At 41.6% G+C, this 14,062-nt stretch overlaps 1 protein-coding gene across 1 annotated transcript in view; it reads right to left on the bottom strand.

The window, feature by feature from the left end:
• LOC129701770 (polypeptide N-acetylgalactosaminyltransferase 10-like) overlaps positions 1-14,062 on the bottom strand; it is a 58,650-nt gene that overhangs the window by 26,799 nt on the left and 17,789 nt on the right. The window contains exons 3-4 of the mRNA XM_055643195.1: positions 11,716-11,854; positions 4,252-4,418 (exon numbers count right to left, since the gene is read on the bottom strand). Coding sequence (XP_055499170.1) covers positions 4,252-4,418; positions 11,716-11,854 — 306 coding nt within the window. The remainder of the gene's footprint in view (positions 1-4,251; positions 4,419-11,715; positions 11,855-14,062) is intronic.

Below are 14,062 nucleotides of genomic sequence, written 5' to 3'. Positions count from 1 at the left end.
TGGCTTGCAAAAGTTTTCATACCCCTTGAACTTTTCCACATTTTGTCACGTTACAACCACAAATGAAAATGTATTTTATTGAGATTTTATGTGATAGACCAACACAAGGTGGTGCATAATTGTGAAGTGGAAGGAAAATGATACATGGTTTTCAAATTTTTTTACAAATAAAAAAACTGAAAAGTGTGGCGTGCAAAAGTATTCAGCCCCCCTGAGTCAATACTTTGTAGAACCACCTTTCGCTGCAATTACAGCTGCAAGTCTTTTGGGGTATGTCTCTACCAGCTTTGCACATCTAGAGACTGAAATTTTTGCCCATTCTTCTTTGCAAAATAGCTCAAGCTCAGTCAGATTGGATGGAGAGCATCTGTGAACAGCAATTTTCAAGTCTTGCCAGAGATTCTCAATTGGATTTAGGTCTGGACTTTGACTGGGCCATTCTAACACATGAATATGCTTTGATCTAAACCATTCCATTGTAGCTCTGGCTGTATGTTTAGGGTCGTTGTCCTGCTGGAAGGTGAACCTCCGCCCCAGTCTCAAGTCTTTTGCAGACTCTAACAGGGTTTCTTCCAAGATTGCCCTTTATTTGGCTCCATCCATCTTCCCATCAACTCTGACCAGCTTCCCTGTCCCTGCTGAAGAAAAGCATCCCCACAGCATGATGTTGCCACCACCATGTTTCACAGTGGGGATGCTGCCACCACCATGTTTCACAGTGGGGATGGTGTGTTCAGGGTGATTTGCAGTGTTAGTTTTCCGCCACACATAGCGTTTTGCATTTAGGCCAAAAACTTCAATTTTGGTCTCATCTGACCAGAGCACCTTCCTCCACATGTTTGCTGTGTCCCCCACATGGCTTGTGGCAAACTATAAACGGGACTTCTTACGGCTTTTTTTTCCAACAATGGCTTTCTTCTTGCCACTCTTCCATAAAGGCCCGATTTGTGGAGTGCACGACTAATAGTTGTCCTGTGGACAGATTCTCCCACCTGAGCTGTGGATCTCTGCAGCTCCTCCAGAGTTACCATGGGCCTCTTGGCTGCTTCTCCGATCAATGCTCTCCTTGCCCAGCCTGTCAGTTTAGGTGGACGGCCATGTCTTGGTAGGTTTGCAGTTGTGCCACACTCTTTCCATTTTCGGATGGATTGAAAGCTTGAGATGTTCAAAGCTTGGGATATTTTTTCATAACCTAACCCTGCTTTAAACTTCTCCACAACTTTATCCCTGACCTGTCTGGTGTGTTCCTTGGGCTTCATGATGCTGTTTGTTCACTAATGTTCTCTAACAAACCTCTGAGGCCTTCACAGAACAGCTGTATTTATACTGAGATTAGATTACACACAAGTGGACTCTATTTACTAATTAGGTGACTTCTGAAGGCAATTGGTTGCACTGGATTTTATTTAGGGGTATCAGAGTAAAGGGGGCTGAATACTTTTGCATGCCAAACTTTTCAATTTTTTATTTGTAAAAAAATTTGAAAACCATGTATCATTTTCCTTCCACTTCACAATTATGCGCCACTTTGTGTTGGTCTATCATATAAAATCCCAATAAAATACATTTACGTTTGTGGTTGGAACGTGACAAAATGTGGTAAAGTTCAAGGGGTATGAATACTTTTGCAAGCCACTGTATATATAGGTTGCGTATCCCATTATGTGCATGGCTTTGTTTTCTCTTTCATTTTAATTCTAAATCAAAAGACTAAATAGGAAAAAGGAAAGGGAAAAAAAACTGAAATCATAAAGTAAGCGGGTAACACCTAGGCTCCCATGTTCAGAATAATGTTACAGAGCCTTGTTCTTCAATGAAGTTCAAGAATTCAGCTCTTTTGCTCGTATTTAAAACAATTGTGAGTGGTCCTGCCACAACCAACCATGAGTATCTATGAGCAAGTTATTGGTAAGTTCCCCATAAATGCACTGGTGACAATATCTAATGCCACTTTACTGGTGCTTGAGAGTTGAATAATGTGGTGCTTTCCAATGGTGTTTTTATTTTATTGTCACATGTGCAAAGTGCAAACGCAGTGAAATTATTTTCATACAAACAGTCCAGTAGTATTGTCATGCCTAGGCACATCCCCAATTAGCAATTGTACAGAAATAGTCTACTGATCGCGCTTGCAAGAGGCGTCATGTTTTGGCGCCAGTTTCAAATTAGTCGAAATATGTAGGAAGGAACTGCAGATGCGGGTTTAAACCAAAGATAGACTCAAAACGCTGGAGTAACTCAGCGGGCCCAACAGCACGAGTCTGGAGAAAAGGAATAGGTGACCTTTCAGGTCGAGACCATTCTTACAGCCTATAATTATGCTCTGGTATTCATCATGTTGAAGTTCATTGTAAAAAAAAACAAAAATTGCAATACATTTAACTTGCCAAAATATTACAGCCAAAAGTCTGTAGCCTCCTTTTGCTCTGGTATTTTACTTCATTCATATGTTTAAACTATAATGTTTTATTCTTTAATGTCTTATGTTTTATTCTTAATTGTTTACTGTACGTCGTGTTGTTACTTGCGAGCAGAGCACCAAGGCAAATTCCTTGTATGTGTACATACTTGGCAATAAACCTATTAATTCATTCATAGTTAAATATTAGTCTGTTCTTTAGAGTTTTATAGAGCACAGTCTAATGCTTGAAACTACCTATAGGTATTTCAATTTTAAGTCATGCATAAAATGTGTTGCATGTTCCCATTGGAACCTCACTATCGAACACCCAACCTACTTGCATTGCCAGCCCTTAGCGACACCCATCTCATGAATGCACACAACCGCAAATCCATTCGCCTGATCACCACCATCAATACATTAACAACCAGAAGTTAACCAGAATCCTATGCTCTCCCCTACAATATTCCAAATTTAGTTGACTTTCCCCATTCTCTTCCCTTCCATGCGACACTGTCTGAAATGCCAAACCTTCCTATCTCAGCCATCCCTGTTCCTCAGAGTCTCTTGACCCGAGCTTCGCTACTCATTGAATGCATCAGTAAAATTATATTTTACACTCATAATGTATTATTATAACCGATTACTTCGTTTACCAGTTGACATAGGACTCAGAACATGGTTGACTGAAAATTAAACAAAATACAGCCTTTCATTTCTTCTAAATATGGTTAAGGATGGGCTACAGAATTTTATATCAAACATTACAGTATGAGAACTGTATTATGCAGAAAATATTACCGAAAACTGCCACCAAAACTGATGCCGAGAACCATGCAGGTAAAATAGCAAAAACATCAAAGCTGTGACAGCTCTAATATTATTCAATCACATTTTCATTATTTATAATACTGTTCAGGAAGCAGCTGTGTTGCTGCTGAGCTGCTTCTGGTTATGTATTGACTTTTTTCCAAAACATGAGAGGCACAATAAGATCACAGCCTTTTTCCCAGGGAACAGCATCCAGAACTAGATGGCATAGGTTTATGGTGAAACGGCAATGATTTGTTTTAATACCCGAGAGGCAATTTCTTAATGCAGAGGATGGTTAATGCAGAGGAAGATGTAGGGGTGAGTGCAATGGTGATGTTTAGAAAACATTTAAATAGATGGCACTGTGGCGCAGCGGTGTAGTAGCTGCCTTACAGCGCCAGAGACACGGGGTCAATCCTAACTACGGGTGCTGTCTGTACAAAATTTGTACGTTCTCCCTGTGACTGTGTGGGTTTTCGGCAGGTGCTCTGGTTTCCTCCCACACTCAGGAGACGTACAGCTTTGTAGATTAATTGGCTTTGGTAAAAATTGTAAATTGTCCCTAGTATGTAGGATAGTGTTAGTGTACGGGGATCACTGGGCGGCGCAGACACGGTGGGCCGAAGGGCCCGTTTCTCCTCTGCATCTCTAAAGTCAAATGATAGGAAAGGTTACAAGGTCTGAAAAAGGGTCCTAACCCAAAACTACACCCATCCTTTATCTTCAGAGATGCTGCCTAACTCACTGAGTTATTCCAGCACCTTGTGCCTATTTAAGGCTTAGAAGGATACGAATCAAATAGGACTAGAACAGTTGTTCAATCTGGTTGGCTTGGATAATTTGGGCCAAAGGGGCTATGACACTCTGGCAACCGTTTGTTTACCCTTTGAGACACTGAGCAATGTGATGGTGATGCGAGGAAGAGTATTTATAATTCAAAATGACTTCCTTTAGTTTGTTTCATATTTTTCAAAACACTGTTAAAAAGTTATTATATACCTTTAATAATGGTTTAAATAAAAACACAATATTTTTACCTCTGTCACTGAAGTCATCGACAAGTATGATTTCTGCAATAAGTTGTGGAGGTGAGCGATTAAGGATACTGTGCACAGTTCGAAGGAGCGACGACCAACCTTCATTGTGGAATGGTATAATGATACTGGAATTTGGAAGTTTCTCCATATACAATTTGTTTTTGCAGCTGTTAATCAAAAAGACACAATTAATGGTTATTATGCAACCTTCTCCAACAAGCTCAATGATCATAATTCTAGGGGCAGAATAAGGCCATTCGGCACATCAAGTCTAATTTGCCATTTAATCATGGCTGATCTATCTTTCCCTCTCAAACACATTCTCCTGCCTACGTTCCGTAATCCCTGACACACTTAAGGGTCTGTCCCACTAGGGCATCATTTACTCGACAGGCCGGTAGTGACTGTCACGCGAAAATCATCTAGCAGTACGACAGTCGCGCGCCAAGTGCTCTTGAGGGCCCTGCTTCTTTTGGAAGCCATTTGTGATGTCGTTTGTACTTAGTCCGATCTCCGTAGCAAGGATTGCCCCAGTGTAAAATTTTCAAAACTACGCGCGCTTTATTCCCGGATGGTCATGTGGTGCGGCGCTCTAATCACGTGCAAATGTTGCGCCAACGGCGTACGGGTGGCGCATGGTTATGGACATTGACGCGCGGTGACGCATAATTAGCACAGGCAATGTTCATGCGTCACCGTGCGCTACACGTATGCCGTCAGTATGTCAGCGTATGCCATCCATACGTCAACATGCGCAAGGGATAAGTCACGTAAGTGGCACGAGGATTTTGAGCTTTCCAAAATCCTGGGGCGCCGTGTTTTACCACGCGTCACTGCATACACCGCCATGTAGCAATGTTACAAAATTTTGAGATTTAAAAAATCAAGTCTGCAATTTATCCCATCAGATAAAGCATAACAATAAGTTTAATTTGACACCAAATTCACTTTCATATCTCAAGTATTAAAAAAGTTATGACCATTTTCATACTCGGAAATTAGCATCTTGTTCCCTATTGATTTTCAATGGGCATTACAAAAAAGCTGTGATCTTAGATAGTCAAAAGCACATTTCTTAAGGAAAGATTAACATTTTTAAATAGCCTAAGTGTCCAAAGATTATTCACAAATAATTCACAATATAACATGATTTTTATATCTAATTTACATTAATTTATAGGCCAAATGGAAGGAATTTAGTGTTCAATTGCTGTAAATAAATCGGTTTTCTAGTGGGTTCATGTGAACGCGCAGGTTTAGAATGTTGACAGCGCGCTGGATTAGTGCCCTCAAATGCCGAGAAAAATACTGGGGGATATAAAAAGCCCAAAATGAGCTACTCGCTATAGAAAATTATAATTATAGGGTTATATACATGCCCCATTTAATGTAAAAATAAGGTACATACCTTTAATTGTTTGCTTTATAAAACCCTGGGGCTGCCAGAGCTTGCGGAATGAACGAGAGCTTTTAAATTTATTATATCTACTCTTCGAGGCCTATAAAACTAATAATAGCTTTTGGGACCGGGTCTTGCAGCGATTCTCCGTTAATGATTTACTAGGCTGAACATCTGCGATTGGAACAGCCTAGTAAAAATCGGGTTTTAAACCCGCCCCCTCCAAACAGCGCCAAAATCACACACAAGGGGAGGGGCAGATGCTCAGCCACGATTCAGGTACGTTTTGTAACATACCTACACCATGCCTCAACATGGATCCTACTTGCTCCATAGGATTACTGTAATAACCATAGGTTCAATCTCAGAGAGGCAAGTTTGATTTCCTTCTTATTACTACCCATCTGTGCATGGTACAGAGATAATAGTAGAAGAAGTCTCCATCTGGCTCACATGAACTTAATCAGGTTAATTGGAGGAAAGAGAATCTTAACAACTGGTACCATGTTTGGTCCCTTATCAACAAACTTTGTACAGCAGTCAGCCAGCCAGACAAAAGAATGCTTTAATCAGGAGCAACTAAGAACACAAGAAATAGGATTAGTATGTCCAAATAGTCCTTCAAGCCTGTTCCACTGTTTAATACGGTCATGGCAGACCTGACCTCCACGTTCCTGCCCAATCTCCATCATCACCAACTCCCAGGCAGACTAGAAATATGTTCACCTCAACCTTGAAAGCATTTGATGGATCTGCTTCCACAGTTCATCGTGGCAGAGAATTACGAATTCACAAACTGTTGAAATTCATCTCCATCTCACATTGGTCTCCATCTCAGACCCCCTTACTCTGAGATAGCACTGCCTACTTCTAGACCCCCCTCTGTGGATAACCATCCTCTTACCATCTATCTCAACAGGAAATAAAATCATCTCTCATTCTTTTCAATATTTAATGGCCCAATCTGCTCAACGCTTCTGCGGCATAAAACAAGTTGATTAAAATAAAATAATAAATAGTAGAGTCAAAACAAAGTTAGAACTTGACAAGGTAATGCAGAAGAGCATTGTGTTTAGGGTTTTTTCATGGATGTACATGGTAGAATTACTTTTCAATGCTATTTAAAAGTATAGTTGGTTATGTTTGCCAACTAGCACAATGAATATGAGTTTACAGCAGGTGATGGCTTGCTTCTTCTGATATAATAATTGGTCAGTTGCCTTGAGGCTGTATGATCTCCAGAGAAGATTCCATCTGTCAACTCCTCGCACAATCTGTTCATACTCCCACCAGATGGGAAGCAGAAATTAGACTGTAACCACGTACAACAAATACAGTTAAAAAAAAAGATTTTTAAAAAAAAGATGTGATTGAAAGGTATGAGCTGATCAGAAAAATAACTAAGCTTATGAAGATATCTCTTGCATGAAATTTTGTTTGATAATGCATTTATAATAAGCTTTTACTACTACAAGGCAGCACAGTAGTGCAGCGGTAGAGTTGCTGCCTTAAGGGCCTATCCCACGAGCATGCGACTACATGCGGCAAGCGCGACCTAACGTGGTCGCTTGAGCCGTACGGCCTCGCGGGGCCGGTCCCACTTCGATCGCCGGAGCCGTATGGAGTTGTGCGGAGCTAGTCCTGACATCGTGCGGGGCTCCGATAAACTGACAATGTCCAAAAATTCCGCGCGGCACCGGCCTGCCAGCCCGCAGCCGCATTGAGGCCATACGCACCTCCTCGACGGGCGTGCGCAGCGTCTCGACGCCGTACGCAGTGTCTTGACGGCGTACGCCTAGCGCGAACTTCCCGCGGACTTCGTTCGAACTTCACGTCAACTCGTACGGGATCACTCGACCTCCGCGCGGCCCCCGCTTCTGGTTTTGTCGCGCTTGCCGCATGCAGACGCCATAGACCCTTGTTTGATTCTGACTACAGGTGCTGTCTGTACGAAGTTTGTACGTTCTCCCTGTGACCGCAAAGATTTTCCCCGGGTGCTCTGGTTTCCTCCCACCCAAAAACACACACGTTGGTTTCTGTAAATTGTAAATTGTCTCTAGTGTGTAGGATAGTGCTATCTACGGGAATCGCTGGTCGGTGCGGACTCGGTGGGCCAAAGGGTCTGTTTCCACACCGTTTCTCTCATGTCTAAAGTCTAAAAAACTTAGTAAAGTTCAAAAATATTCAAGATACAAAACAGAAATAACCCCAAATTCTGATGAAAGGTCATTGACCTGAAGTGTTAACTATCGCCCCCTACAAATCCTGCCTTCTCTGATGACTATTTCCAGCATTTCCTGCTTTTTTATTTTAAATAAAAGCAACTTGCTCAATACTCTAAATCAGCTACTTGCTCAGTTTTAATTCCTCATAAAGAGATCTGATATTACTCAGCTGCTCTAACTGGGAAATTACCTCACCATCAGTGATTGGTGGGCTAATGTTGACCAGAAACCTAGCTGTACCAGCTGCAAAAGTATGCTTAGAATAGGACAGAAACTGAATATTGTGTGAAGAAGGTTCAGGAGCCTGAAAACTGTAACACCCAGGTTCAGGAACAGCTTCTTCACTATAGCTATCAGGCTATTAAACACTACAACCTCAACCTCAAATAAGCTCTGAACTACATGGACTATTATTGCAATGTTATTGTTTGTTTTTTATGTGTATATATAAACGCTACCCTATATCGCTAGGATTACTCGCCACCTTACTAACCGTTCTCCTTTGCTCCAAGCCACCAAGTTTTTTTCCGATCGGTGGAAGATTACAAAAGTTATGAAGGTTTAATAATAGTGAGATCAGCAGATTGGTCTTCTCGCCTGTCAGTCACAATGAAGGTAACGCCCCTTCCAGCACCCACTGGAGAATAAAGCCCGGAGGCTGGGCCGAGTCCGTGAGAATGTCTAGAAGCCAGCCGCCCGTCCAAAAGCCAGCCGCCCGTCCAGAAACCAGCCGCCCGTCCAAAAGCCAGCCGCCCGTCCAAAAGCCAGCCGCCCGTCCAAAAGCCAGCCGCCGAAAAGAAGCCAGCCGCCCGTGAAGCCAGCCGCCCGTCCAAAAGCCAGTTGTGTTCCAAAAGCGCCGCCCGCCAAAAGCCAGCCGCCCGTCCACAAGGCCGCCCGGGCCAGCCGCCCGTCCACAAGCCAGCCGCCCATCCAAAAGCCGCCGAAAATAAAGCTGAAGCAGCGGAGTGCGTGTTGTGTTCCGCGGGCAGGGGGGGGCTTTGCTCACGGGCGGGGGCTGTGAGCGCAACAGGTGCTGGGGACGGGAGCAGCTGAGTGAGTCCAGAGCCAGATCCTGGTGAGCCCACACACTCCCCCCCCCTCCAAGACGTACTCAAAAGGGTTACGAGGTTTGGCATGTCGTCTACAACTCTCGCCAACTTCTACGGATCAACCATAGAAAGCATTTTATCAGTATGCATCACAGCTTGGTTTGGGAACAGCTACATCCAGGAACGCAAGAAATTGCAGCGAATTATGGACGCAGCCCAGACCATCACACAAACCAACCATTCTATTGGCTCCATTGATACCTCACGATGCCTTGGCGAGGCCAGCAGCATAATCAAGGATGAGTCACACCCTGACCACTCCCTCTTTTCCCCTCTCCCATCAGGCAAAAGGAATAGAACTATGAAAACGCACACCATCAGATGCGGGGACAGTTTCCTCCCAGCTGTTATCAGGCAACTGCATCATCCTACCACAACTAGAGAGCAATGCTGAACTACTATCTACCTCTTTGGTGACCCTCAAACTATCCTTTATCGGACTTCGCTGACTTTACCTTACACTAAACATTATTCCCTTATCATGTATCTATACACTGTAAATGGATTGATTGTAACCATGTATTGTGTTTCTGCTGACTGGTTGGCACGCAACAAAAGCTATGTTTCTATGTTTCACTGTCCCAAGGCAATAAACTAAATTAAATTATTGATTATATGAATTCCCCAGCTCTTGGTCAACCTCTGATGTAATGTTTCAGGCCTCTGTGATGCTGGACCCTGTGTAATGCCCAGATTACACTAATTTGGATGAGACTGGATGTTATTACAGAAATAGACAGACACAAATAGCTGGAGTAGCTCAGCGGGTTAGACTTTGCTGAACAGGAATAGGTGACATTTCAGGTCGAGACCCTTCATCAGACTGAGAGTCAGGGGAAAGGGAAACAAGAGATTTAGACGGGGATATAGACGGTGATATAGAGAGATATAAAACAAGTCAATTAAAGATATGCAAAAAATTTACAATGATAAAAGAGCCATTGTTAGCTGTGGCGTTAGTGAAAACTAGTAACATACAGTGAGACTCAAAAATACTATTTTGAAGCATTACAGAAATGCTCTGCGAGTTGAAACGCTGCCTTCTCACTTTCTCTCAATTGGTACAATTGCAAAAATTGTATTATTGAGGTAATTGCAATTAAATGAGGTGCAAGTAGCTATTTAAGACCGGAGGGCATAATTTGCCTGAAATCATCAGAGCCTTTAAATAGATAAGTGCAATCCAGTGATTAATTAGGTGTGAACAAGCCTTTGAAACTACTTTGGCTTTGAGTCTTTAAATCATCAAATTGCAGGTTAAGTATTTTTCAAACAGCCTTAAATAATGATCAGGAGGAGCTTCTGCAAGGTTGCAAGGTTCCTTCAGCACAAATTGTCCAAAAATGGTCAAATTAGCATAATGACTGAGCAATAGAAAGTATTAATTACACCTGGTACAAATTAATTTTCCATGATCTTTTGTGCTTCTTAAAGACCTTGCCTCATTCCAATTAAACTGGTCACACCCTCACAGAGAATCAATCACAGCAAATTGAATCTTTCTCCAGCTCTTAAATATCATGGGTATATAATAGGATTTTTGCTCATTTACTGAAACACTGAATCCTGTACAGCAATTGTATTCACCAAATGACCTTGAAACAAAGTACCCGGAGGCCTTGTTTGGCGTAATCAGGGCAACCTCAAGAGTACGCTACGGAAATACTATCCCGTTCCACAAAAGGCTCAAACAACCTTGATCACTGCAACTCTTCTAAAGATGCCTTCCGCTCCATCCCACAGTCTGGAAAATCTGAATATCAAGTTATGCTCTGACTCCCTGCTTACAATAAGAAACTTAAGCGCGAGGATGCAAAATGGAAAGGCATACGTTGTTCTTGATTCTTGGTTTCCAGGTCCTCCAAAAATATTTCAAATGGAATTTAAACTGGAGGTGGTGGGGGGTGGACTTAAGCAAAAAAAGGGTTCTTGGAGAAGAAGAGCGACCTTAAATTTTGTTGTGTCTGGTTGAGTAACTATTCCACGAGAAATCCAATATGGCGTGGGTTAGGTTACAGTATTCTATGGTGTACATTGCAGCTGGGCCGGGTGGCGGGAAAATCTTCAAGGTTAAAAACAGCAAAAAAGCAGTTAAATTTCCAGCGAAAAACACAAAATTGGTCTTGGCTGGTAACATGAAATGCACGATAAAAGGTTAAAAATGCTGCTTTACTATTTACTTAAAAAGTCACGATAAAATTGGTCTCGGATAGTAGCACGAAGATTTCCTTGCACGATAAAAGGTTAAAAACACTGCGTTACTAGTTTAAAAAAAAAAGAAAAATCGCGATAAATGATAAAACTGATAAAAATGATAAAGACTCGGGAGAGAATGAAAAACACGTCCACCATCGGTGCTGTTAAAAGTACATTTACTTTTACAAATTACATGTACTTTTACAAAGTACTGTTAAAAGTTGGTCTGAGAACAGACAGCAGAACAAATGAGACTGCTTTGAGAAAACCCGCGCTGGTCACAGGGAGAATGTACAAACTCCCGGATTGAACCTGGGTCTCTGGTGCTGTAAGGCATCAACTCTACCGCTACGACACCGTATAACCCTAAGTCATTAGCCCTATTGCAGGATATCGGCCCCATGTCAAGTAGGGGTTGTAACGGGGCAACAGTACGATGATCTTAGCAGAAAAAAAGATGAGGTAGTGAAATTGGAAACAAAATTTAAACTAAAAGAGATCAATCTTGCTTCGAGCTTGCAGTTAGTTTACTCACTTTGGATGCCGAATGTCTGGGAGGCTCCGATTCAGAGAGATTTTGTCACTGATATAGATGTTGAAACCATTTTCGATATATGCTTTTTCAGATCGATCCCCATCAGACATTGGGACGGGTTTCCCTTGTTCACCAAATCCTAAGAAGATAAAGGTAGAGTTAAAATACTGAAAATTCACCCTTACAGTTACAGGTGATCCCAGAACAACGCTGTCCAGGTAACAGAAATTCACTCTTATGGTCTTCATGTATCACATCACATATCACCTGTCCAAGTGTCTTCCAAATATTGTTATCGTACCTGCCTTGAGTACCTCCTCTGGCAACTTGTTCCATATACCCACCATCCTCTGTGTGAAAAAAGTTGCCCCTCAGGTTCCGATTAAATCTTTCCCTTCTCACATTAAGCCGATAACCTCTGGTTCTTGATTCCCCTACTCTGGGTAAAAGATTGCGCATTCATCTATCTATTCCCCTCTTGATTTTATCCTCCTCTATATGATCACCCCTCAGCCACCAGTACCCCAAGCAATAACACCCAAACTTGCCCAACCTCCCCCGAAAGCACAGGCCCTCAAATCCTGGCAACGTCCTTGTAAATCTTATTCAAAAAAATCTGGCATGAGGAGTAAAAATATGTTCTCATGAAATATATGAAAAAAGTGAGTGAATAAATAAAGTTTAATTATTTTGTTCTTGCAGTTCTTGACACATGCACAGATGACATGCCTTTGCATTATGGGGAAGCTCAAAAGTGGCTGTTTAGGAATTCAACGTCATGTAACACAGGAGTCACCTGTAATCTCAAATTCTGTCACATTTACTGCTAAATCAATCTTAAACTTCCTTGCAGTGGTTAAGGTTAATTATCCCCCATGTTAATAGACCAAGGCATCACTGGAGAAAGATAAACAAACTCAATAGTATTAAACCATGTAGTTCATCAAGTTTCACTACAGGTAGTTGAAAATGTAAAAAGGACCAAAGACAAATCATTCAAACTTAAACCATTCTATAAATATATTAGGAACACGAGGGTGGCTAGGGAAAGAGGATATCCTTCGGGACCAAAGTGGTTGGGGCTAGGGGATGGGAGTGAGATCCTAAATAATATTTATCACTTGTTTTCACCAAGGAGAAGACCATGCAGGTTAGCAAGTTCAGTGATGGATACATTGATAGTCCAGAGCTGTCAATATTAAAGTGGAGTTTTTAAGATGTCTTGGAACTCATAAAGAAGGATAGATAAATCCCCAGCGTTAGATGAGATATGCCACGCAAGGCCATGGGAAGCAAGAGATGAGATTGTTAGGTCTCCAACTGAGATCTTTGCACCTCCGTTAGCCCCAGGCAAGGTACCAAAAGACTGGAGCATTACTATTGGTGTTCCTTTATCTAAGATGGACTGCAGGGATAAGATAGGGAACTGCAGACCAATGAGCTTCATCTCAATGGTATTGAGATTATAGGAGTAAATTCCAATGGATGGGATTTGTGTATGTTTGGGAAGGCACAGAAGATCGGGTAAAGCCAACTTAGCTTTGTGTGGAGGGAGTCGTGCCTCATTACTTTGATTATGTTTATGGAGGGAGTAACAATGGAATTAACAAGGTAGTAGATATTGTTTGTATAGTTTAGATGTTGTTCATGCGAGGCATTTCACTCGATATCGCATCGTACGTTAAGGTACATGGGATCCAAAGCAAGTTAGCTATTTGGCCCAAAATTGGCTTAGTGATGGGAGGCAAAGGGTAGTGGTGGAAGGATGTTTTTCTAAGTCTGTGACTTGGGATGCATTGCAGGGATCTTTGTTGTTTGTTATATATATTAACAATTTGTATGTGAATGTAGGCCAATATTGCACATCTTGAACTACATTGAAAATGCATTATTCTCGACAGCTTTATTTTAAGACATAACCATATGGCATATTCTATAACCATTTTGCACTTTAAATTGGAACATATTTTGATAATGTTCAGGAAAAGGACAAGCCATTTTTCTCATATTGACAATATATTTCTCATATATATTCACCAAGGAGAAGACCATGGTGAATATATAGTATATATATAGTACAGAATAATTAAGCTTTAAGGTGCAATACCAAGTTGCAACAGTTTACATGTATTGTCTAGGTGACTTTTATCATGGTGATCTATGTTGCTAAAATATCTGTTGACTCAAATGTTGAGCATTTTCCAACTCAGTATATTAATGAGACAACTGGGAATAATCATATATTTGGATCAAGATAGTCACATTAGCTCCTGTAAAGGATGCAAGAATATTAATGAACTATTCACTACAGCACACTGGCAGCATGCCAACGTTTCCCAGCCTGCTT

The sequence above is a fragment of the Leucoraja erinacea genome, chromosome 11, assembly GCF_028641065.1.
Source record: "Leucoraja erinacea ecotype New England chromosome 11, Leri_hhj_1, whole genome shotgun sequence".
NCBI lineage: Eukaryota > Metazoa > Chordata > Chondrichthyes > Rajiformes > Rajidae > Leucoraja > Leucoraja erinaceus.
Note: the sequence above shows the minus strand (reverse complement) of the source record. Positions and strands in the feature narration are given on the sequence as shown.